This window comes from Kogia breviceps, chromosome 3, assembly GCF_026419965.1.
Source record: "Kogia breviceps isolate mKogBre1 chromosome 3, mKogBre1 haplotype 1, whole genome shotgun sequence".
Taxonomy (NCBI): Eukaryota; Metazoa; Chordata; class Mammalia; order Artiodactyla; family Physeteridae; genus Kogia; species Kogia breviceps.
The window spans coordinates 98677559-98702907 of NC_081312.1; the positions used below are offsets into that span (position 1 = coordinate 98677559).

Below are 25349 nucleotides of genomic sequence, written 5' to 3' on the forward strand. Positions count from 1 at the left end.
CTTAATTGATTAAATCCCTTAATTAAGAATTCTAAAATATGTATATAGAGAGGAAGAGGCAGTGCTTGACTCTTAGGTCATGATAAATCATGAAAAATAGAGAAACAGGATTTTGGTTACCAAAACAATCTCAAAGGTAAGGCTGAGTGGACACATATATGACCGTGTACTGTATTATCCATCCAGCCAGCCAGCCATCTGTCCATTTCACTGCCCATCTCTTCATCCATCTTTCCGTCCATCCGCTCACCCATCCATCCATCCATCCATCCATCCATCCATCCATGTATTTAGAGTGCCGTGCAGTGAAGACTCTTACCAAACATAGACCATTATGCCTCTAAACACTTTGAGGTCCTAATTATGAAAGTATCCATTCAGCATTTTTATACTAAAATGCAAGAATATCTGATTTTCTTTTTTAACAGAAATAATATATGTAAAATGTATTTTGGATTTACTCTTAATAATGGAAAATCAGTTAGTTAATTTACTGATTGCCTAGTAATTTAGATTCTACAAAGAATATAAAGACTGTAAAATGAGCTCCATTTCTCAAGGAGCTTACAGATTTAATTGGGAAGACAAAAGCTACATATCTGGTGAATTAAATAGTGATATATGAAATCACCAATAACAGGAAATGCTGCAATTAAAATTTTGCCGCATAGCAGTGAAGTTTATATGCAGGATGAAACATTCCACATATAATGTGGGTGTTTGATACACACATATTTGTATATATATGTGGGTGTTTATATATCCACATAAATATGTGAATGTTTCAATTGCAGATCACTCTGGTTCCCAGTCATTTAGAGCAGCGCTCCCCAACCTTTTTGGCACCAGGGACCAGTGTTGTGGAAGACAATTTTTCCACGGCCAGGGTCGGGGGTGGGGGCATGATTCAGGTAGTAACGGAAGCAGTGGTTCACGTGGTAATGCAAGCTTTGCTCTCTTGCCCACTGCTCACCTCCTGCTGTGCGGCCCAGTTCCTAACAATTGAGGGTTGGGGACCCCTGATTTAGAGTATCTTGTTTGTGGATTTTAAGGCCTTTCTATCTAATCATTCTCTTATCCTGCTATTTATTGTATGATGTATGTCATACTGATCGTGATAGTAAGCTCATCATGCAGATAGTGATTTTGACTTCTGTGTATGATAAGAGCTGAAAAGTGTGAGGATGAAATTCCTTTATTCACTGAAGTAAGTGAAAGTTACTCCTTGATATTGCCTCTATACCCCAAGTCTTATTAAATTTAAATCTGCCTTCTAAATTGAGGAATGGCTTGAAGCCTTAACAAAATAATTTTAAAAACCTAATTCTGATGCTAACAAGGGAAATCAAGGTTGTCTATTGTTTGAAGTTTTTCCTTTATCACAGTTAGCTGACCAGTTAATCCTTAATCAGTTAATCCTTACACTGGTTTTTGTTCTTTTAACCATCCAATTTTTGATTTCCAAATCAGTTTACTGACTCGTGGTTGCTTGGGTACCTTGCTAGCAACTGGTCATGTCACAAGACCAGTTCATTTATGAACATGATCTCAATTCTGAATGCTTGTACTCTAGAACATCATTATTAGTTATCTGATATTTCATGATATTCAGAAAAGTGGGATGTGAGCAGTGATTATTTTGTTCAAGAAGCGAGGTATGTGATACTTTGGTTTATATCTTGCATACCTGGAGAAGTTAGCAAATACCACTGCTTTACAGTTCTTTAGTATGATATATATGGAACTTGATTTTAAGATGGCTTCCCAAAGAATATGTTAGCTTCCTATATTTGGGTTCATCTTTTTGCTTTATTGGTCAGTTTAAGCAGTAGAATTCTGTGGTGCCTTAAGTTCTATTTTACTGCTTATCACTCCCATCAGCATCGATGGCTGCTTTTAGGAAATTTTCTCTTTATAGAAGGAAATAGAGTTGATTTCTTCTGGTGTTCAAACTGGTACCTTTGACCTATTGCTCAAGTGTTACTTCATTTCTGGAACTTCCCAGCATCTTTTATTAACTATTCTACATTCTTCTAGGTCTTTAGAATATATCGTAATATCCACCTCCCCCAAAACTCATCTGTGACCATCTTCTTTAAGTAAAAAAATAACCAGACACATTTATGTGTGAAATTATAAATAGATATTGTTTTTTTATTCTGCATTTTGTGTACGTTGTTCTGTACAGTTTATTAATTTCATATGTGTTTGTCCACTAGATTGAAAGCTACTTAATGGCAGGGACAACATGTAACCAGCAACCTATAAACCTTACGGGGTGTCACATACCTTGTGGACCCTAACTACGAGCCTAACTACAAGTGTACAAGATTTATTGACATCCACTTTGGTCTCTGCAATATTCTCTACCAATAGTAGCTGAACATACAAAGAAAAATGGATGATGCGAGGTTTACATTTGTTATCCAAAACTACTTTCTCTGTATTTCCTGTAGCAAAGTCATGTGTTGTGTAGCTTTGTGATAAATTTTTTGATATTTTGAAGGAGATGGAAGAGTAATAAGCCCTTCACCTCGTAATAAATCATCCTGCATCTCATCCACAACAAATGTGACAGAATTATGTGGGCTGGAAATGAAAACTACCATGAGCTCCTTATCAGCATTTGGAGATTCTTCCATTCAGACACCTTCAGAGTCCAGAATCCGGCTGGGCTGTCATAGTGCTGGCCCAAATGTATCTGGTAATGAGGGACTATCATCTCAGTTATAAGAGAGTTAAAATTTAGTATTAGGAGTCAGGATTATAAAGGGATATAGATAGCACTAGAGTAGTTCTATACTTTCAACCAATCTATAAGGCAAGGGAAAAATTATTTGGTATACACAGAGCACATAGTTTTGGTTTGAGGAGGAAAGAAATGAGCTCAAGTTAAGTAACTAATTTCAAATATGAAGAGCTATGGAAGCTATATTTTCTAGAAAGGATATTTGTAGGTGCCAGAGTTCTCCAAATATAAGGTGACTTTAGTTTCAAGATTTTAAAGGTTTTTCTTAATCAAGTAATTTGTATATCATTTTCAATAGGTGATCATATTAATTTGGTGAGCTCATCAATGCCATCATTTCCCATTCTCCAACGTTCTTCTGAAGAGAAAATTCTTTACTCAGACAGGTTGACCCTAGAAAGGTGAGGACAACTTACTTTTTTGACTAGATAATTTATAGACATGGTACAAGATTTGAAAGGTACAAAAGTGTCTCTCCCTCCTCTTATTTTCCTGCTATTTAGTTCTCCTACCTAGGTATAATCACTGTTACCAGTTTTTAAATTTATCCTTCCAAGGGTATGTGGAGAAATTTTATATCTATATAATGTAAAAGAGCTTGACTATACTCTAAAACAGTACTATAGATAAAACTTCAAAATATAGTCCTCACATGGGCTTCTCTGCCCTATCCAGTTGAGTTCCCTTTTACCTCATTGGCTCACAGCCTCCTAATCTCTCCTTCACTCACCCTGCTACAGCCATATCTGCCTCCTTGTTGCTCCTTGAATACACCAAGCATGCTTAAACCTCAGGCCTTTTGCATTTGCTGTTCTCTCTGCCTGGAATGCTGTTCCACCACATATCTGTAGACTCACTGTCTTTACCTCCTTCAGATCTTGAGTGTCATCACCTAGGGATAGCCTTCCCTGGCCACTCTCTCCAAAGCTGTAACTCCTTCGACCCTGACTGTCCCCAGCCCCTTGCTCTGCTTTATTTTCCTTCTTAGCACTTATCACCCTCTAACATATTAAATATTTAACTTATTAAGTTTATTGTTTGTCTCCTCCCACTAGAATATAAGCTCCACAGACACTGGGAGTTTTGTTTAGTTCTGTATTTCCAGCACCTAGAACAGAGCCTGGGACAAAAGAAACTCAAAAAATTCTGATTGCATAAGTATGTTTAGGACTTGATCCCCATCTTTAAATCCAGGAAAGTATCAGCAGTAGAATGGTGGATGAAGGATTTCAACCTTACCTTAGCACTATAACCAGCAGGGAAACTGTCTCTGCTGTGCATACCTTTAGCTTAGCAGTGCATATCTAACAGCAAATGGTTAAGCAGACTTCCTAGCTTAGCAATGCCTGAGCAGTGGATTGATGGCAAATGCACTTCTCTGGCTATGTGACATGGTTCTTTGAATCATCTCAACCTCTATTGCAGAAGGCAATTACATTGTGTTTTATGATGTTAAGTTAATTTTATGTGAAATAATTAATGTTGGAGTTTTTATGCAATTAGAACTAGACTTAATTTTAATAATTACCCTGGCCAAAGTATATTGGCTTTTATATGAGTGAATTACACTTAGATCTAGAATGCTTAGTTCATGGAGGCAAGGAGTGGTTCTATTTATCTTTTTCTCCTCACAGCATGGGAGCATGAAGATACTATTATTAATATTTGTAAGAGGAGGAAGACTGCTAAATCAGAACCTTATTAACTTTAAAAAATATTTTCCAGGCAAAAGCTGACTGTATGTCCTATCATCGATGGGGAAGAACACCTTCGTCTGTTGAACTTTCAACACAATCTTATAACTCGGATCCAAAATATTTCTAATCTGCAGAGGCTAATATTCTTGGATTTATATGATAACCAGATTGAAGAAATTAGTGGGCTTTCTACTCTGAGATCCCTCCGTGTCCTTCTGTTGGGGAAAAACAGGTAATCTTTGCAGATCAGTTTTTGTTTGTTATACTTAGGACTAATGTTGAATCCTATGGTGTTTAGATGGCGACTCAAAATTGAATAATACTTAAGAAACTAATAGACTAAAGTTTTTGAAAGATTATTTAAATGGATTAAGATTCAGTCATAATTTGTTTTATGAGATTCAGTCTGACAATTATTCAAACCAAGTAACATTTATTAAGTGCATATTTTATTATTTCTGTTGCTTTCCAGTGCCATATCTTATGCGGAAGTAAATAGCAGACTTTGGCCTTTATGTTTTTTTTAAAATTAATTATTTTATTTATTTTTTATTTTTGGCTGCATGGGGTCTTTTGTTGCTGCGCGTGGGCTTTCTCTAGTTGTGGTGAGACGGGGCTACTCTTCACTGCAGTGCATGGGCTTCTCATTGCAGTGGCTTCTCTTGTTGCAGAGTACGGGCTCTAGGGCACAGGCTTCAGTATTTAGTGGCACGGGCCTTTATGTTTTATTAGGTTATATTTTAAAAGTGTATTCACATTAGGATTATGTGTTTCATTTGTGATTCTTCTCAGTGCTTGACTGAGGGTAGACATTTGATACTTTGTGATTGTCGAATTATAGTCAGTCATCTGTATCCAGTTTCTCATCCATGGATTCAACCGAGGATCGAAAATACTTGAAAAAAAATATTCCAGAAAGTTCCAAAAAGCAAAGCTTGAATTTGCCATGCTCCTGGAAACTATTTATATAGCATTTACACTGTAGTACATATTATGAGTAGTCTAGAGATGATTTAAAGTCTGCATATACTCTGCCATTTCACATAGGGGATTTGAGCATCTGCAGATTTTGATATCCATGGGGATCCAAGAACCAATACCTTGTTGATATCCAGTGACAACTATACTGATTGATTGTTGTTCAGATGATATTCTCAGTACGTATTTGATATTACATCCTACATCAACTTCCCCAGTTCCTTTTATAAGGCTCTATTGTGTAGTGCAGCTACATAATTCCTCACTAATTTCTTTGGGATTTGTTCAAGACTTTTCTTTCCATTCTTTTTTACTAGATAGCTTTTGCAATGCCTACAAAGAAAGACTGTTTAGCAAAATCCAAGAATGATTTTTATATTATCATGAAGTTTAGATATAGCATTATACCTAAACTTGGTTCCTTTCCTCCCAATTTCCCCCGCCACAGCATAGACCTTGAATTACCTCTTTATTGTTGCTGGCCAATGGTAATATAAGATACTTTTTCCAAGATCATGTCCCAGGGTTCTAGGCTCTTGTCTCTTTTCTGCGGTTTCCTGAAAGTTCCCATCAGTGTAGTTTATCATCTACAGTTGGTTCAAGTGTTAAACTAAGCATTATGGTAGCATGAGGGAATTTAGAGTAATTTTAGGATCATTGAGTATTAGAGTTTGGAGTGACCTCAGAGATCAACTCTCTTATTTACAGATGGAGAAATGGAGATGTGAATTGACTTTAGCGAGGTTAGACATGTCCAAACTATACACACTAGGAGTATGCCACCAGAGCATTCACTCAGTAAAGTGAGAAGTAAACTTTTCGTACAATTAAGGCATTTCCTTCTAGGTGCTCCCGGTCATCTGTCCCGGAGACTTCTTTACTAGTTTCTGATCCTTGGAGTTTCTGACTTGTTTGTCTAGCTTCCATTTATTCTTTAGTATCGTGGCTTTTAGGTCCTTCTTTTAGTCCTTGAGTAAGTAGTTTTTTGTTTGTTTTTGTCTTCTTCCAGTTTTCTTGAGATATAATTGACATACAGCACTGTATAAGTTTAAAGTATACAGCATAATGATTTGATTTACATAAATCATGAAATGATTATCACAATAAGTTTAGTGAACATCACCATCTCATATAGTTACAAAATTAAACAAATAGAAAAAAAAATTTTTTCTTGTGATGAGAACTCTTAGGATTTGCTTTCTTAAGAACTTTCATATATAACGTACAGCAGTGTTCATTATATTTATCATGTTGTACATTACATCCCTAGGACTTATTTATCTCATAACTGGAGTTTTGTATCTTTTGAATGCCTTCATCCAATTTCCCTTCCTCTCACCCATCCCCTGCCTCTAGTAGCCACAAATTTGATTTCTTTCTCTGACTTTGTTTTTCAAGTATAATCAACCTTCAACACTATGTTAGTTCCTGTTATGCAACATAGTGATTCGATACTTCTATACATTTCAAAGTGATCACCTTGATGATAAGTCTAGTTACCATCTGTCATCATACAAAGATATTACATAATTATTGACTATATTCCTCACGCTGTATATTTCATACCCATGACTCATTTATTTTGCAACTGGAAGTTTTTGCCTCTTAATCTCCCTCACCTATTGCTTTCCTCCCTAACTCCCGTCCCCTCTGGCAACCACCTGTTTGTTCTCTATATCTATAAATGTTTCTGTTTTGTTGTGTTTTTTATTTTCCACATATAAGTGGAATCATATGGTATTTTGTCTTTCTCTGTCTGATGTATTTCACTTAGCATAATACTCTCTAGGTCCATCCATGTTGTTGCAAATGGTAAGATTTCACTCTTTTTTATGGCTGAGTAATATTTATATATATACACAACAACATCTTTATCCATTCATCTATTGATGGACACTTGGGTTGCTCCACATTGTGGCTATTGTAAATAAAGCTGCAATAAAATAGGGGTGCACATATCTTTTCTTATTAGTGTTTTTCTTTTCTTCAAATATATACCCAGGAGTGGAATTGCTGGATCATATGGTAGTTCCATTTTTAATTTTTTGAGGAGTTTCCATTATGTTTTCCATAGTGGCTGCACTAATTTACATTCCCATCAACAGTGCATGAGGGTTCCCTTGTCTCCCCATTCCTGCTTCTTTTTAGCTTCTCTGTCTTCTTGGAAATAATGTTTTAAGTTTGTTTTTGTTCTGTTTTGTGTTTTAGTAACGTGTGTCTTGAAGACACCAGTCTATCTTTCTTTTGCTACTCCTCCATCTTTTTTAAAATTTAATTTAATTTTTAATTTTTATTTATTTATTTATTTATTTATTTATTTATTTTTGTGGCTATGTCACACAGCTTGTGGGATCTTAGTTCCCCAACCAGGGATTGAACCCAGGTCCTCAGCAGTGAAAGCACAGAGTCCTAACCACTGGACTGCCAGGGAATTCCCCTCTTTTTGTTTGTTTGCTTTTCGCTCACATTTTATTTTATTTTTTACATGAAGAAAATAGCTGTTTTATTTTTTACATGAAGAAAATAACTGTTTTATTTTATTTTTTACATAAATAAAATAGAACTGTTAGTGTTCTTGAATAAAAAAGAAAATGAGTCAGAAGACTACTTTCCACACTGTCCCAAATTGCATATTTCTAAAGTATCAGTACAATGCAAATCTGATCTCTAAAACATGGGCCTACTACTCTCCAGCCAGCTGACTTTGTCACAACAAGGGGCCTGTGAGCCTTGAAGATGCAAATCTATAGTAAGGCAGTACTTTAGTGAATATTAGGCAAACCTGGCTGAGGAATGCTAGAGAAGAGAGAAGTACACTTGCCACCCCTTGTGTTTGTCTTGGATGACTTGTTGCCCCCGACTGGTTAAATCCAGAAAGCACTGTAGTCTTTTAGTCCAAGGCAATGGAACCACATATGAAAATCCAATGGAACCATATGCCTTTAAATTCAAGTAGATCCAACAAAGATTTCTGCTCAGAAGCTAGAAAGATCCTGCTCAGATTTCATATGTGAAGTTTACATTGCTACCAAAGAACTCCCAACCCCTCTGTACCACTTTGCTATTGAAGTTCTTACCATCTAACTCTTCTGTTTTCTGTATCCCCTGTTTATTCTTGTGAGATCTTCTGATACCTTGATCACCACAGGCTAATGAATAGAACTTCTCTGGATTTTCTTTTGATCACCCAGGACTATAGATAACAGAATTCTCCACCAGATGCTGGGATTCCATATTCCCTTCCTTTTGATTTCTTGAAGGTTCCCACTTAAGGATTTGTCTTTGACACCTGAAAAGCCAGGCCCCGTATAGATCCTGTAGTGGGGTCCTTATTCTGGCATCAATCACATAATGTGGCCTGCAGAGACAAGCTGTGATATCCCTAGATGTCTGTATCTGCTGAGTGATGAGTGAGACTTGTCTTTTTCTAGTTCAGTTCTGTTTAATGGGGGAACTTTTAAAATTTAAAACCTTTCAGGTCACATTGGTATCAATGTAAAAATCTTAAGCTATTTAGGAACTGACTAGGATTCTGCAAATTCCTCATATCAATAATTAATCTGACCAGTAACCTCCTACGTCAACTGATGCCTTCATCTGCCTCTGAATTCCTTAGAATTAGATTTGTTTTTACGTTACTTCAGGTACTGGAGGGTAGGGAAAGAATCTATGGCAAAGGCAGTTCATGAGAACAAGAGAGCAAGATATTTGGCTGGTCTTGGGTTTAACCGACTGAGCAACTTGTCTATTTTTCTTCCTATTCACCTGGGCAATCAGAATCAAAAGTGAGAGTCATAAAGCCACTATGTGTCAAAGCTAAGAGAATGCTTGAAGTCACAACAGATAGTGACTGTTTTACTGGATAGCTTAACAGTGTGTGTGGCCCTGGTGGAATGCTTTGAGAAGACATATTACACATGAAGGTTTTTGTGATTGAAGTGCCTTAAATGTGCCCAGAGTTTCTGATAAATACAGAAACAGATTACATTCATCCTCCAAATCACAGAAACTTGGACTGAGACAATCTCCGTATCTTATGTATAATTTTCAAAATATTAAAAATATAATTCTCAGACCAATAGATGGTAACTACAGGCCAAAGTTTTAATTAACTCAATAGTGAGGGAACCAGTGGGATGACAAAGCTGGTTCAAAGGAGGATAAGAGACACTGATATATAGTCAATGAAAAATAAATAATGCTGGAATAAGATTAAGTTATTGAGCAGGTTAATATCCTACAAAGCACTAAACTCATAACACTGTGGGTTATCTTTTCTATTAGAGAGAACAAACTACATTCCTACTTGGCAAAAATTATCATTACATCTTATTAGTTTTCCACAATTTAGTATGTAATGTTACAGAGTTTGGGCTCTAGTTAGTTGTAAACAGTCAGATGATCCTTAGGTAGGTTTGTTGACAGTACTCTGATAGGACATTGAAAGGACATGCAGTCATCCCTTTGCCTTATTTCCAAGTTTTGGTTATCAGCACTTGAGTATACCCTTCATTCTATAATCACGTATCACAGTTTTACAAAACTGGTTTTTATACTATGTGTTTTTTACTTGAATATGTTTTATTATTTACTTCTTCTCATGTCATTAAGGGTTCTTTGAAAATACAATTTTTAAGAGCTACATAATATATATGGATATATATAATAATTTACTTAATAGTTCCCTTTTGTTAGACTTACATTGTGTCCTTTGTGTATGTGTGTGTGTGTGTGTGTTGTGATGAATATCCTTGTCTATAAATCTTTGTCTGCATCTCTGATTGTTTCCCTAAGGAATTCTAAGATAGGCTTTAGTAGATGAGTTCACCCTCATAAAGCTTATATGAGGGGGGAATTGAGATTTGATGAGGAAAAAAGTCTATATTTTAGGGTAAAAGTCTATATTTTAAGGTAAAAGTCTATATTTTAGGGTCTGGCTCACAGTGTGATTCCAGGACCAGCAGCATCAACACCACCCAAGAACTTGTTAGAAATGCAAATTTTTAGATGCTCTCCCAGAAACTCTGGACGTAGGACTCAGCAATTTGTGTTTTTAGCAAGCCCTCTAGATGATTCTGATACACAAGTTTGAGAACCACTGTTTTAGGGAACGTGAGCTTGGCAGTATAAAAGAATTGAGTAAAAGTCTTCTCTAATGCCTGTGAGGTCAAATTACTGTTAGAAAGCATCACTCTGTCCTAAGCCATATTTTTAGGGTACTGTAATTTTCTTCAACCATTCTAGTTATTTCAAAAAAAAGCAGACAGAGGAATTTTTTGTTCAAAATTTTGTCTATTTTCCCATGTGGTTTAGCTGCTGTTATTATTATTTTTATTATTATTAATATTCATTATTATTGTTAGATTTAAGTGTAAGGTGAGATAATATTAAATGCCTGAATGCCTGACTCTGGATGAAGGTTAATGAAGGTTTCGCATGAGTCCAGAAGGATGTTAATGGTTTGGATGAACTGACTTAGGGGTGTTCAGGGGTAGAGTGCTTTCTAGGAAAGGAACAGATTCTGCCAGTGTTGTGGTGTGAGAAAGAGGACTGATGAGGGGGTTGTGGTCATAAGAGAGTGGTGTGTGTGTGTGTGTGTGTGTGTGTGTGTGTGTGTGTGTGTGTGAATGAGAGAGAGAGAGAGTGATAAGGGAGAGGGGAAGAACTATAGTCACTCTGTGATGGAACATAATAGGTGTATAATAAATATTTTTATAAATTAAATTAGATTGGATTGGTTAGGATAATATAAGTCTGGATTTGGCTATCATGTAAGATGGCTGAGGTTAAATGGAGATAGAAATTCATGACATTTAAGTGTGCGTTATCTTTACATAGTGATCAGCGTATATGAAGCTTCAAGGTATGATCCAGGTTCTGGAAATATTTAGGAAGGTAGAAATGGTTCTTTGAGGCAATAAACAATGACAACAGAAATAAATAGTGATAGACAGATGATGATAAAGATGGATTGTATGAACTTCACTTTACCCTTTGTTTGCCATTGCTCCTTTCCCTCTACTGAATAATGGTAGTAGGAGAAAGAAGGATCTGTAGGAGGGAGAACAATAAAAGGGAAGTGGGGTTTTTTTTGCTGATGTTGTTTTGTTGTTTTGGTTTTGGGGTTTTTTTTTGCGATACATGGGCCTCTCACTGTTGTGGGCTCTCCTGTTGTGGAGCACAGGCTCCGGACGCACAGGCTCAGTGGCCATGGCTCACGGGCCCAGCCACTCCGTGGCATGTGGGATCTTCCCGAACCGGGGTACGAACCCGTGTCCCTGGCATCGGCAGAAGGACTCTCAACCACTGCACCACCAGGGAAGCCCTGTTTTGTTTTTTTGTTAGAGGAGAGTCCAGTTGGAGGCAGTTGGACAGGTAAGATAGCCATCGAAGATAGGAATGAGGGAGACAGTGGGTAGGCCCTAACCATTAGGGAACTTAAGAGGGGGTGTTTCATTTTATTTTATTATTTTTTAAAATATTTATTTATTTGGTTGCATTGGGTCTTAGTTTCATCAAGTGGGCTCCTTAGTTGCAGCTCCAGGGATCCTTAATTGCAGCACATGGTCTCCTTAGTTGCGGCTCGTGGGCTCCTTAGTTGTGGCCTGTGTGCTCCTTAGTTGTGGCATGCAGACTCCTAGTTGTGGCATGCATGTGGGATCTAGTTCCCTGACCAGGGATCGAACACAGGCCCCCTGCATTGGGAGTGCAGAGTCTTATCCACTGCACCACCAGGGAAGTCCCAAGGGGGCAATTTAGAGATAAAAATTCTGTGTTTTTAAATATATAGCAACATTTTAGCTTTCACAAGATGGCCAATCAAAAATTCCAAGTAAATATTCACGAATGGAGCAAACCTAGTAGAAAGCATTTAGGTGGTATCCAATTTTTCTCAGTGATAAATAACCCTGTCATGAATGCCCTTGTACATAAAACTCATCCATTTAGTCAGTATGGGCATTCATTGATTAAAAGAATATTTATTGGGTGCCTACTCGGTGCCAAACATTATCATGAGTGCTGTGGATACAGCAGAGAGCATATCAAAGTTTCGGTCTTCTTGAAGGTCACATTTTGCTTTGAGGAAGGAGATATAAAAAAGTATACAATACATAATATAATTTTAGGTAAGGATAAATACAATGAAGTCCATTAAAATAGGGAAAGGAGAGAGTGATGGAGACAGGAAGGGAGAGCTCTTTTTATTTTTAACATCTTTATTGGAGTATAACTGCTTTACAATGGTGTGTTAGTTTCTGCTTTATAACAGTGAATCAGCTATACATATACATATATCCCCATATCTCCTCCCTCCTGTGTCTCCCTCCCACCCTCCATATCCCACCCCTCTAGGTGGTCACAAAGCACCGAGCTGATTTCCCTGTGCTATGTGGCTGCTTCCCACTATCTACTTTACATTTGGTATTGTATATATGTCCATGCCACTTTCTCACTTCATCCCAGCTTACCCTTCCCCCTCCCTGTGTGCTCAAGTCCATTCTCTACATCTGCATCTTTATTCCTGTCCTGCCCCTAGGTTTTTCAGAACCATTTTTTCCTTTAGATTCCATATATATGTGTTAGCATATGGTATTTGTTTTTCTCTTTCTGACTTACTACACTCTGTATGACAGACTCTAGGTCCATCCACCTCACTACAAACAACTCAATTTTGTTTCATTTTATGGCTGAGTAATATTCCATTTATATATGTGCCACATCATCTTTATCCATTCATCTGTCAGTGGACACTCAGGTTGCTTCCATGTCCTGGCTGTTGTAACTAGAGCTGCAATGAACATTGTGGTACGTGACTGTTTTTGAAATATGGTTTCCTCAGGGTATATGCCCAGTAGTGGGATTGCTGGGTCGAATGGTAGTTCTATTTATAGTTTTTAAAGGACCATCCATACTGTTCTCCATAGTGGCTGTATCAATTTACATTCCCACCAACAGTGCAAGAGGGTGCCCTTTTCTCCACACCCTCTCTGGGATTTATTGTTTGTAGATTTTTTGATGATGGCCATTCTGACTGTTGTGAAGTGACACCTCATTTTAGTTTTGATTTGTATTTCTCTAACGATTGGCGATGTTGAACATCCTTTCATGTGTTTGTTGGCAATCTTCCTTGAAGAAATGTCTCTTTAGGCCTTCTGCCCATTTTTGGATTGGGTTGGTTTTTTGATATTGAGCTGCATGAGCTGCTTGTAAATATTGGAGATTAATGCTTTGTCAGTTGCTTCATTTGCAAATATTTTCTCCTGTTCTGAGGGTTGTCTTTTTGTCTTGTTTATGTTTTCCTTTGCTATGCAAAAGCTTTTAAGTTTCATTAGGTTCCATTTGTTTATTTTTGCTTTTATTTCCATTTCTCTAGGAGGTGGGTCAAAAAAGATCTTGCTGTGATGTATGCCATAGAGTGTTCTGCCTATGTTTTCCTCTAAGAGTTTTATAGTATCTTGCCTTACATTTAGGTCTTCAATTTTATGGTGTTAGGGAGTGTTCTAAATTCATTCTTTTACATGTAGCTGTCCAGTTTTCCCAGCACCACTTATTGAAGAGGCTGTCTTTTCTCCATTGTATATTCTTGCCCCCTTTATCAAAGATAGGGTGACCATAGTGTGTGGGTTTATCTCTGGGCTTTCTATCCTGTTCCATTGATCTATATTTCTGTTCTTGTGCCAGTGCCATACTGTCTTGATTACTGCAGCTTTGTATTATAGTCTGAAGCCAGGGAGCCTGATTCCTCCAGCTCCGTTTTTCTTTCTCAAGATTGCTTTGACTATTCGGGGTCTTTTGTGTTTCCATCCAAATTGTGCAATTTCTTGTTCTAGTTCTGTGAGAAATGCCACTGGTAGTTTGATAGGGATTGCATTGAATCTGTAGATTGCTTTGGGTAGTATAGTCATTTTCACAATATTGATTCTTCCAATCCAAGAACGTGGTATATCTCTCCATCTGTTGGTATCATCTTTAATTTCTTTCATCAGTGTCTTGTAGTTTTCTGCATACAGGTCTTTTGTCTCCCTTAGATAGGTTTATTCCTAGGTATTTTATTCTTTTTGTTGCAGTGGTAAATGGGAGTGTTTCCTTAATTTCTCTTTCAAATTTATCATCATTAGTATATAGGAATGCAAGAGATTTCTGTGCATTACTTTTGTATGCTGCTGCTTTACCAGATTCATTGATTAGCTCTAGTAGTTTTCCAGTAGCATCTTTAGGATTCTCTATGTATAGTGTCATGTCATCTGCAAACAGTGACAGCTTTACTTCTTCTTTTCCAATTGGATTCCTTTTATTTCTTTTTCTTCTCTGATTGCTGTGGCTAAAGCTTCCAAAACTATGTTGAATAATAATGATGAAAGTGGACATCCTTGTCTTGTTCCTGATTTTTGAGGAAATGCTTTCAGTTTTTCACCATTGAGAACGATGTTGGCTGTGGGTTTGTCCTATATGGCCTTTATTATGTTGACGTAAGTACCTTCTATGCCTACTTTCTGGAGGATTTTTATCATAAATGGGTGTTGAATTTTGTCGAAAGCTTCCTCTGCATCTATTGAGATGATCATATGGTTTTTCTCCTTCAGTTTGTTGATATGGTGTATCACATTGATTAATTTCCATATATTGAAGAATCCTTGCATTCCTGGGATATACCCCACTTGATCATGGTGTATGATCCTCTTAATGTGCTCTTGGATTCTGCTTGCTAGTATTTTTTTGAGGATTTTGCATCTATGTTCATCAGTGATATTGGCCTGTAGTTTTCTTTGAGACACCTTTGTCTGGTTTTGGTATCAGGGTGATGGTGGCCTCGTAGAATGAATTTGGGAGTGTTCCTCCCTCTGCTATATTTTGGAAGAGTTTGAGAAGCATAGGTGTTAGCTCTTCTCTAAATGTTTCATAGAATTTGCCTGTGAAGCCATCTGGCCCTGGGCTTTTGTTTGTTGGAAGATTATTAATCACAGTCTCAATTTCAGTGTTTCTGATTGGTCTGTTCATATTTTCTATTTCTTCCTGGATCAGTCTCGTAAGGTTGTGCTTTTCTAAGAATTTGTCCATTTCTTCCAGGTTGTCCGCTTTGTTAGCATATAGTTGCTTGTAGTAGTCTCTTATGATCCTTTGTTTTTCTGCAGTGTCTGTTGTTACTTCTCCTTTTTCATTTCTAATTCTATTGATTTGAGTCATCTCCCTTTTTTTCTTGATGAGTCTGGCTAATGGTTTATAAGTTTTGTTTATCTTTTCAAAGAACAAGCTCATAGTTTTATTGATCTTTGCTATTGTTTCCTTCATTTCTTTTCTTTTTTTTTTTTTTTTTTGTGGTACGCGGGCCTCTCACTGTCGTGGCCTCTCCCGTTGCGGAGCACGGGCTCCGGACGCGCAGGATCAGCGGCCATGGCTCACGGGCCCAGTCACTCCACGGCATGTGGGATCTTCCCGGACCGGGGCACGAACCCGTGTCCCCTGCATCGGCAGGCGGATTCTCAACCACTGCGCCACCAGGGAAGCCCTCCTTCATTTCTTTTTCATTTATTTCTGATCTGATCTTTATGATTTCCTTCCTTCTGCTAACTTTGGTGTTATTTTGTTCTCCTTTCTCTAATTGCTTTAGGTGTCAGGTTAGGTTGTTTATTTGAGATGTTTCTTGTTTCTTGAGGTAGGATTGTGTTGCTATAAACTTCCCTCTTAGAACTGCTTTTGCTCCATCCCATAGGTTTTAGGTCATCATGTTTTCACTGTCATTTGTTTCCAGATATTTTTTGGTTTTCTCTTCGATTTCTTCAGTGATCTCTTGGTTATTTAGTAGTATATTGTTTAGCCTCCATGTGTTTGTATTTTTTACAGATTTTTTCCTGTAATTGATATCTAGTCTCATATCATTGTGGTCGGAAGGGATACTTGATACGATTTCAATTTTCTTACGTTTACCAAGGCTTGATTTGTTACCCAGGATATGATCTATCCTGGAGAATGTTCCATGAGCACTTGAGAAGAAAGTGTATTCTGTTGTTTTTGGATGGAATGTCCTATAAATTATCGATTAAGTCCATCTTGTTTAATGTGTCATTTAAAGCTTGTGTTTCCTTATTTATTTTCATTTTGGTTGATCTGTCCATTGGTGACAGTGGAGTGTTAAATTCCCCTACTATGATTGTGTTACTGTCAACTTCCCCTTTTGTGGCTGTCAGCATTTGCCTTACATATTGAGGTGCTCCTATGTTGGGTGCATAAACATTTACAATTGTTATATCTTCTTCTTGGATTGATCCCTTGATCATTATGTAATGTTCTTCTTTGTCTCTTGTAATAGTCTTTATTTTAAAGTCTCTTTTGTCTGATATGAGAATTGCTACTTCAGCTATCTTTTAATTTCCATTTGCATGGAATATCTTTTTCCATCCCCTCTCTTTCAGTCTGTATGTGTTGCTAGGTCTGAAGTGGGTCTCTGGTAGACAGCATATATATGGGTCTTTTTGTATCCATTCAGCCAGTCTGTGTCTTGGTGGGAGCATTTAATCCATTTACATTTAAGGTAATTATCGATATGTATGTTCCTATTACCATTTTCTTAATTGTTTTGGGTTTTTTATTGTAGGTCTTTTCCTTCTTTTGTGTTTCCTGCCTAGAGAAGTTCCTTTAGCATTTGTTGTAAAGCTGCCTTAGTGGTGCTGAATTCTCTTAGCTTTTGCTTATCTGTAAAGCTTTTAATTTTCCACTAAATCTGAATGAGATCCTTGCTGGGTAGAGGAATCTTGGCTGTAGGTTTTTCCCTTTCATCAAATATGTCTTACCACTCCCTTCTGGCTTGCAGAGTTTCTGCTGAAAGATCAGCTGTTATCCTTATGGGGATTCCCTTGTATGTTATTTGTTTTTCCCTTTCTGCTTTTAATATTTTTTCTCTGTATTTAATTTTTGATAGTTTGATTAATATGTGTCTTGGCATGTTTCTCCTTGGATTTATCCTGTATGGGACTCTCTGCGCTTCCTGGACTTGACTGAGTATTTCCTTTCCCACTCTTGGGAAGTTTTCAGCTATAATCCCTTCAAATATTTTCTCAGTCCGTTTCTTTTTCTCCTCTTCTTCTCGGACCCCTATAATTCAAATGTTGGTGTGTTTAATGTTGTCCCAGAGATCTCTGAGACTGTCCTCAATTCTTTTCATTGTTTTTTCTTTCTTCTGCTCTGCAGTAGTTATTTCCACTATTTTATCTTCCAGGTCACTTATCCTTTCTTCTGCCTCAGTTATTCTGCTACGGATTCCTTCTAGAGAATTTTTAATTTAATTTATTGTGTTGTTCATCCTTGTTTGTTTGCACTTTAGTTCATCTAGTTCCTTGTTAAACATTTCTTATATTTTCTCCATTCTGTTGCTTGGTCTGTTGGGTTTTTACCTTGCTCCTTCATCTGGTGTGTGTTTATCTGTCTTCTCTTTTTGCTGAACTTACTGTGTTTGGGAGCTCCTTTTCCCAGGTTGCATGTTCGTAGTTCCTGATGTTTTTGGTGTCTGCCTCCAGTGGCTAAAGTTGGTTCAGTGGGTGGTGTAGGCTTCATGGTGGAGGGGACTGGTGCCTGTGTTTTTGTGGATGAGGTTGGATCTTGTCTTTCTGGTGGGCAGGACCACGTCTGGTGCTGTGTTTTGGGGTGTCTATGACCTTATTATGATTTTAGGCAGCCCCTGTGCTAATGGGTGGGGTTGTGTTCCTGTCTTGCTAGTTGTTTGGCATAGGGTGTCCAGCACTACTGTAGCTTGCTGGTCATTGAGTGGAGCTGGGTCTTAACGTTGCGATGGAGATCTCTTGGAGAGCTTTTGCCGTCTGTTATTACGTAAAGCTGGGAGGTCTCATGTGGACCAGTGTCGTGAACTCGGCTCTCCCATCTCAGAGGCATAGCCCTGACACCTGGTTGGAGCACCAAGACCCTGTAAAAAAGAAAGAAAGAAAGAGAGAGAGAGAGAGAGAGAGGAAGGAAGGAAGGAAGGGAGGAAGGGAGGAAGGAAGGAAGGAAATAAAGTTATTAAAATAAGAAAATAATTTAAAAATTAAAAAATTAAAATAATAATAAAAAGAAAGAAAGAAGAGAGCAACCAAACCAAGAAACAAATCCACCAATGATAACCAGCTCTAAAAACTATACTAATTAAAAAAAAAAAAACAAAACAGACAGAACCCTAGGACAAATGGTAAAAGCAAAGCTATACATATAAAATCACAAAAAGAAGCATACTCATACACACTCACAAAAAGAGAAAAAGGAAAAAAATATATATCAATATATAAAAATAAAAGCAAGAGAGCAACCAAATCAATAAATGAGTCTACCAATGATAATAAACTGTAAATACTAAACTAAGATAAACATAAAACCAGAAACAAATTAGATGCAGAAAGCAAACCCCAAGTCTACAGTTGCTCCCAATGTCCACAGCTTTAATTTTGGGATGATTCGTTGTCTATTCAGGTATTCCAGAGATGCAAGGTACATTAAGTTGATTGTGGAGATTTAATCTGCTGCTTCTGAGGCTGCTGGGAGAGATTTCCCTTTCTCTTCTTTGTTCGCACAGCTTCTGGGGTTCAGCTTTGGATTTGGACCTGCCTCTGCGTGTAGGTCACCTGAGGCTGTCTGTTCTTTGCTCAGACAGTATGGAGTTAACATAGTGGCAGATTAGGGGGCTCTGGTTCACTCAGGCTGTGGGGAGGGAGGGGTACGGAATGTGGGGTGAGCCTGCAGTGGCAGAGGCCAATGTGGCATTGCAACAGTCTGAGGCATGCTGTGTGTTCTTCTGGGGAAGCTGTCCCTGGGTCATGGGACCCGGGCCATGGCAGGATGCACAGGGTCCCAGGAGGGGAGGTGTGGATAGTGGCCTGTGCTCGCACCCAGGCTCATTGGTGGCTGCAGCAGCAGCCTTAGTGTTTCATGCCCATCTCTGGTGTCCGAACTCATAGCCGCGCCTCGCGCCTGTCTCTGGAGCTCGTCTAGGCAGTGCTCTGAATCCCCTTTCCTCTTGCACACAGAAACAATGGTCTCTTGCCTCTTAGGCAGTTCCAGACTTTTTCCCAGACTCCCTCCCAGCTGGCTGTGGCGCACTAGATCCCCTTCTGGGATCTGACCTCCGAAGCCCAAGCCTCAACTCCCATCCCCCCTGCCCCACCAGGTGTGCAGACAAGCCTCTCAGGCTGGTGAGTGCTGGTTGGCACCGATCCTCTGTGTGGGAATCTCTCCGCTTTGCCCTGTGCACCCCTGTTGCTGCACTCTCCTCCATGGCTCTGAGGCTTCCCCACCCCCACCCCCACCCCATCTCTGCCAGTGAAGGGGCTTCCTAGTGTGTGGAAACTTTTCCTTCTTCACAGCTCCCTCCCACTAGTGCAGGTCCTGTCCCTATTCTTTTGTCTCTGTTTTTTCTTTTGCCCTACCCAGGTACATGGGGATTTTCTTGCATTTTGGGAAGTCTGAGGTCTTCTGCCAGCATTCAGTAGGTGTTCTGTAAGAGTTGTTCCACATGTAGATGTATTTCTGATGTATTTGTGGGGAGGAAGGTGATCTCTACGTCTTACTTCTCCGCCATCTTGAAAGTCTCCTCAAGAGCTCTTTTTGATAGGGTCATCTGGAAAGGCTGCTCTGAGAAGATATTTGAGCCAAGAGTTGAATAATGTGAAGGAGTGAACCATGTTAACTTTTGGGGGAAGAATATTAAGGAAGAAGGAACAGCAAGGGTAAACACCCCAGGCAGAAATGAATTTGTCAAGTTAGAGATGACAAGAAAGTTCCTGTGGCTGGAGCAGAGTGAGTGGGTGCACTGGAGTCTCGGTAGGAGATAAGCTGGAGGAAGAGTCAGTAGTCAGAGTTTAGGGCCTTGAGGACTGAGGTAAGGAATTTAGGCTGTATTCTAAGATGAAAGGAATTGCCTTGAATAAGTGCCTTGTGCTAAAGTTCCTAGAAGTAGAATTGTTCTTTCCTAAAGATAGGACTTTCAAGCTGACTTTGGGACATTTCCCCAATGGGACTGTATCTTTAACATTATAATTAAATCAATGAAAAAAAGGTTTTAATATATAATTTTATATAATTTCTCTCTATATATATTTCTATGTCTGTCTGTCTATCTGCCTGCCTGTCTACCTATCTGGAAAGAATAAATGAAAATGAGTTATGCCTTAGAGTTTTTGATTTACAATAGATGTGGTACATCTGTATTTCTACACTACTTACTCTGATTTTCAGAATCAAGAAGATCTCAAATCTGGAGAATCTAAAAAGCTTAGATGTCTTGGACCTTCATGGAAATCAGGTATTGTTAAAGCCCTTTCATTTCTTTCTTATTTGAAAAAGCTCTAGGAAATTTCATATAAAAGTTTTAAGAATTATACTTTTGTTGAATTTTTCCAGAGTTACTTTACTGATTCACTGAAATTAGCTATGGTATTAAGGTATTAAGCTCATTTATATAAGGCTTGGTAATTCCTCAGTGGTAAGTGACAGATAAAACTTGTAAAACATTTAGAATTCTTATAGTTATGACAATTTTGATTCTTATTTAGTCTTTTATTAACTTATAGCCAACCCCAACCCAAGAACTAGAATATTACTAATGATTTTCTTCTACTTAAGTGTTCCTTCTTTATTCCAAGACAACACTATTCTGGATTTCACATTTATCATTCTTTTATTGATGTTTTTAGTTGGTTTTATCACATATATAAGTGTCTAAATAATATATTGTTTAGTAGTATTGTCTTTTAATGTAAAAAAAGGTGTCAAACTATATATTGTCATCCAGTGCTTGCTTTTTGGATACAACATTATGTTACTGAGGTTCATCTATTTTGACTACATAGCTGTAGTTTATCTTTATTGTTCTATGTTCCATGGTTTGATTACACAAAAACCTTTTTTTCCATTTTATTATTGATAGACATTTGGGTTGATTCCATTTTGTTTGGTTGTTTTTTTTTTTTCCTATTAGGATAATACTTCTAAGAACATTCTTGTACATGTTTCTTCCATACATCATATGTACTCTAGGGTATATATCTAGGAGTGAAACTGATGGGTCACAGGTTATTTAAACGTGTAACTTTAAAAGTTAATGCCAAATTGTCTTCCAAAGTGATTGTACCAGTTTATACTCCCACCAGTAACACAAAATAGATCCTGTTGCCTCACATCCTTTTCAACATTTGGAATTTTCAGACTTCTTAATTTTTGCCAATTGAATTGGTATAAAGTGGTGTCCCCTTATGGTTTTGATTTATAATTCCCTGATTAGTATATAACCTGGGATCATTATTCCATTTGATTAGTTTGTCTCCCCATATATTTGTCTGTCTTAATTTCTCTGTCTGGTTTGTTATGTTCCCTCTCCTTATATAATCTTCTCTTGCAGAGCATCTTGGCTGTTTTTTAACCCTTTGCTCTTACATTTAAATTTTAGTCTTTGCAATATGAGTACTTATTTATAAATAGCTACATGAGCTACATACTCATGCAGAAGGTAAAAACCTCTCCTGAATTGGTAAGTGTACATGGTGGGGTGATCTGGGAGTCCCTGCCTATTGAGAACAAATCTCCCACTTGCAGTTGGTCAGGCATAAACCTCAGTGCGATCTCTTTAGGCCTTCTAATAGCTGTTAGTCCTAATCATTTTGTTGAAAAGCTAACATAATTAATAAAATCTTGATAGATATATTAGATAGGCCACATCTGCTAGGTTCTAATCTCATCGCAGCCCCATCTATATGTCTGCCTGTGTGTGCACTCAGAGAGAGGAGTGTTGATGCCTGGGAATTGTCCAGCTCTGCAGGCTGGTTAGTATCACTCTAGTAGAGGGAAAGTTACCCAGTTAGTTAGATGGTGGTGGAAGAGGAAGAAGAATTAGAGTCTTGTCAGTAAGAGAGCATCATATATAAAGGCACTGAGACTAAAAACAACATAATAAATATGTTTTACTGCTGGAGAATTTAGCACATCTTGAGGGATGGTGAGAGATGAGGCAAGTGAGGTAGGTTTTCGGGCTTCCCTGGTGGGGCAGTGGTTGAGAGTCAGCCTGCCAATGCAGGGGACGCGGGTTTGTGCCCTGGTCCGGGAAGATCCCACATGCCGCGGAGCGGCTGGGCCCGTGAGCCATGGCCGCTGAGCCTGCGCTTCCGGAGCTTATGCTCCGCTACGGGAGAGGCCACGGCCGTGAGAGGCCCACGTACTGCAAAAAAAAAAAAAAAAAAAAAAAGAGGTAGGTTTAAGGCCAGACTGTGGAAGGCTTTATATGCCATAATAAGGAATTGCTATTTTATCTTTCTGTAACCCACTATTTTAAATACCATTCATCAGTGTAAGTGAAACATTTTATGGTAGCAATATTTTTCTTAAGTTTATTTTTAAATGTATATATGAGAAATAAGTATTTATGTGGTTTTTATATTATAATGTACCTTTAAGAATTCATGGACATTACCCAAGATCTATAAGAGCAGCTGGTAAATGGATAATGTATCACTTGGTCTATTAGACCAAGTCACCTTGTTACCTTGTTAGCCGACCTGTGTTATGTGTATGTGTTAAATGAAAATCTGAGTCTTGTTTCAAATATTTAAATCCAATAAACAAAAATTTGGAGTATTTCAAAGCAAAGAGAGTCTTGGTGACCAAAAAGTCAGGAGATACACTATTCAAGTTGAAACAACATGCAACTCTAAAAAAATAGCATCAGGTAGTTAAAAAACTAAAAGAAAATGAAGTGACTATTTTTTGTTTTGAATTTACTTCCATTGGAAATAAAAATGATACGTGGTGTACATTGTAAAATGAAATATAATTGGTTTATGGATGTGAAATCGTTGATAGGAATAGTGATAGTGTTCAAGAAACAGATTGGGGAATGTAAAGAGTTGAGGGGAGGTGAAACTGGAGACAGAAAACAGCTGAGAGACTAATTCAGTAATCTTGGTGAGAAGTGATGGCAACTTAAAGTTGTAGCTATAGGGATATAAATAACAAGGGGGCAGATTGGATAAATATTTAAAAAGTAAAAACATTAAGATTTAGCAATTGATTGTATGTGAGTAGTAAAGAATACAGAGGAATATGAGAGGTTGACTCTCAGTTTATGACCTAGATTTTTTTTTTGTCTACCAGAAAATGTTCTCTTGGTAAACGCTTGCTTTAACATGGGCACAGGTGTGCTTCAAAAAGAATCTGTTCTTTCAGTGACATGTTTTCCTTCAGGGAGAGCTGGCTCTTTCTGTGGTTGCTTGCCTGAAAGCAGATGTCTTTCCTATTGCTGAGTAGGAAGGTTGTCTTCATCCAGATAGAGCAGTCTGGGTTACTAGTAAACACATACATAAGACGGGAGTATCCAGCTTTCCTAGACGTACTAAAAAGCTCTGCTGTCTACCTTGAGACTCTCTCTTATCAGTGTGACCCGAGATTAGTCTTTTGAACATTCCTATCATTTCTTCTTCTGGCTGTGAAATTTATTAACTGATCAAGAACTCTGCTCTCACCCTACACCACCTTTTTTCTGAAATTTCTGTCATTTACTCTATGCCTGTGACTTTGTCCATGGCTGCAACAAGTAACAGACTATTCTGTCAGAGATGTTGCACACAATTCTGACCTGTCTGATTGCAAACCAAGAAGCTGAACAATATCCCCAGTGACTTTTTTTAAATTACAGATTGATACCTATATATAAGAGTTAACAACATTTCTTTTCAGAGTGACCAAACTAAAATGTAGGCATTCTAATTATATGTCCCACCAGGACCAAATAGAATTGGAGAAAGTTAGTTTTCTAAAAGAAATGTCCCAGGATTATTAGCAGAAGGGAGAAGACACCATATACAGGTTATGTACCCCTTCATTCTGTATATTTATCTTTCTTGAGTTCAGAAAAGCTTTACGTAACTGTATAAACTTATGTATACATTTACATATTGCTTTTCCATATACCTATCTCTATTTTTTTAGTATTTTAGTAGAATTTCTCAAGTTTATGCTGTTATTATTGATTTTCTACAGTGTCTATTTTACTTTTTTCTGATTCTATGCATTTTAAATTCTATCACCTATTTAGTTTTGAAATGTTTTTCTCTATATCTTACTGTACAGTTCTGTAATCTGAAAATACTGATAACCTTGTTTCTTCTTTTACAGATTTTATTTTCATTTTACATTAGTTACACCAAAAATCTCAGGATAAATTTTAAATCATGGTCATATATTATCTTTATATATTATTGAATTTGTGATAAATATACTTAGGTTTCTCCTCTTGAATGTAGATGAAATCTAGATGGTATTTCTTGAATATAAGAGAAGGTCCAAACAATATCATAGAAAACTGGATTATAAATCTTAAAAAAAGGCTATTTTAGCCAATATCTGCTTTGAAGTGTTAAGTAGAAAATTTCAAATAATATTGTGATGGCAATACAGATGAGAAAATTAATCTTCAGTGATTGTGAAATTTGTTTTAATGTTCAGAAGAAAAGTGTTGTGTATAACTCATTGTTACGTAAGTACATTACATTAAAAGGTTGAAGCCCTCTGCAAGAAGCCCTATTTCTGGGTCATGTAGAAACTCATCCCGTTGTGCTACGCTTACTGTATTACAGTAGTGGGGCTGAAAATCATGTTGAGCTCTCATCATTTCATAGGCTATACCCTTTAACATATCCTTACTTGTGCAACTCAGATTCAGTGCTTATGTGCATGTGTATATTCCATAATTCAAGTCCACCATATTGTACCTTGCCTAAACATTATCTGTATCCTCTCTTAAGCAGTTTCACTAATAAAGAATATCCATCCTCACCCTCTATTGGGGATCCTAGTTCCTTGAATCTTTTCCATTCAGACTCTTGATTGCTCTCAGGATCCTGCAGTATAAATGGAGAATTAACAAGGGGAACTTGGTATCATTCCTTTTCCTTGCC

General features: G+C 37.6%; 1 protein-coding gene across 7 annotated transcripts in view; it reads left to right on the forward strand.

Annotated features, from left to right (window-relative positions):
- Positions 1–25349, forward strand: part of LRRC49 (leucine rich repeat containing 49) — a 135365-nt gene that overhangs the window by 6080 nt on the left and 103936 nt on the right. For 5 of the 7 annotated variants that reach the window (XM_059057066.2, XM_067029261.1, XM_067029260.1 and 2 more), the window contains 3 exons: positions 3048–3150; positions 4475–4678; positions 20641–20707. In XM_059057066.2, coding sequence (XP_058913049.1) covers positions 3048–3150; positions 4475–4678; positions 20641–20707 — 374 coding nt within the window. Of the gene's footprint in view, positions 1–2506; positions 2705–3047; positions 3151–4474; positions 4679–20640; positions 20708–25349 lie in introns of all 7 variants that reach the window. The other 2 variants (XM_059057065.2, XM_067029264.1) reach the window with 2 other exon arrangements.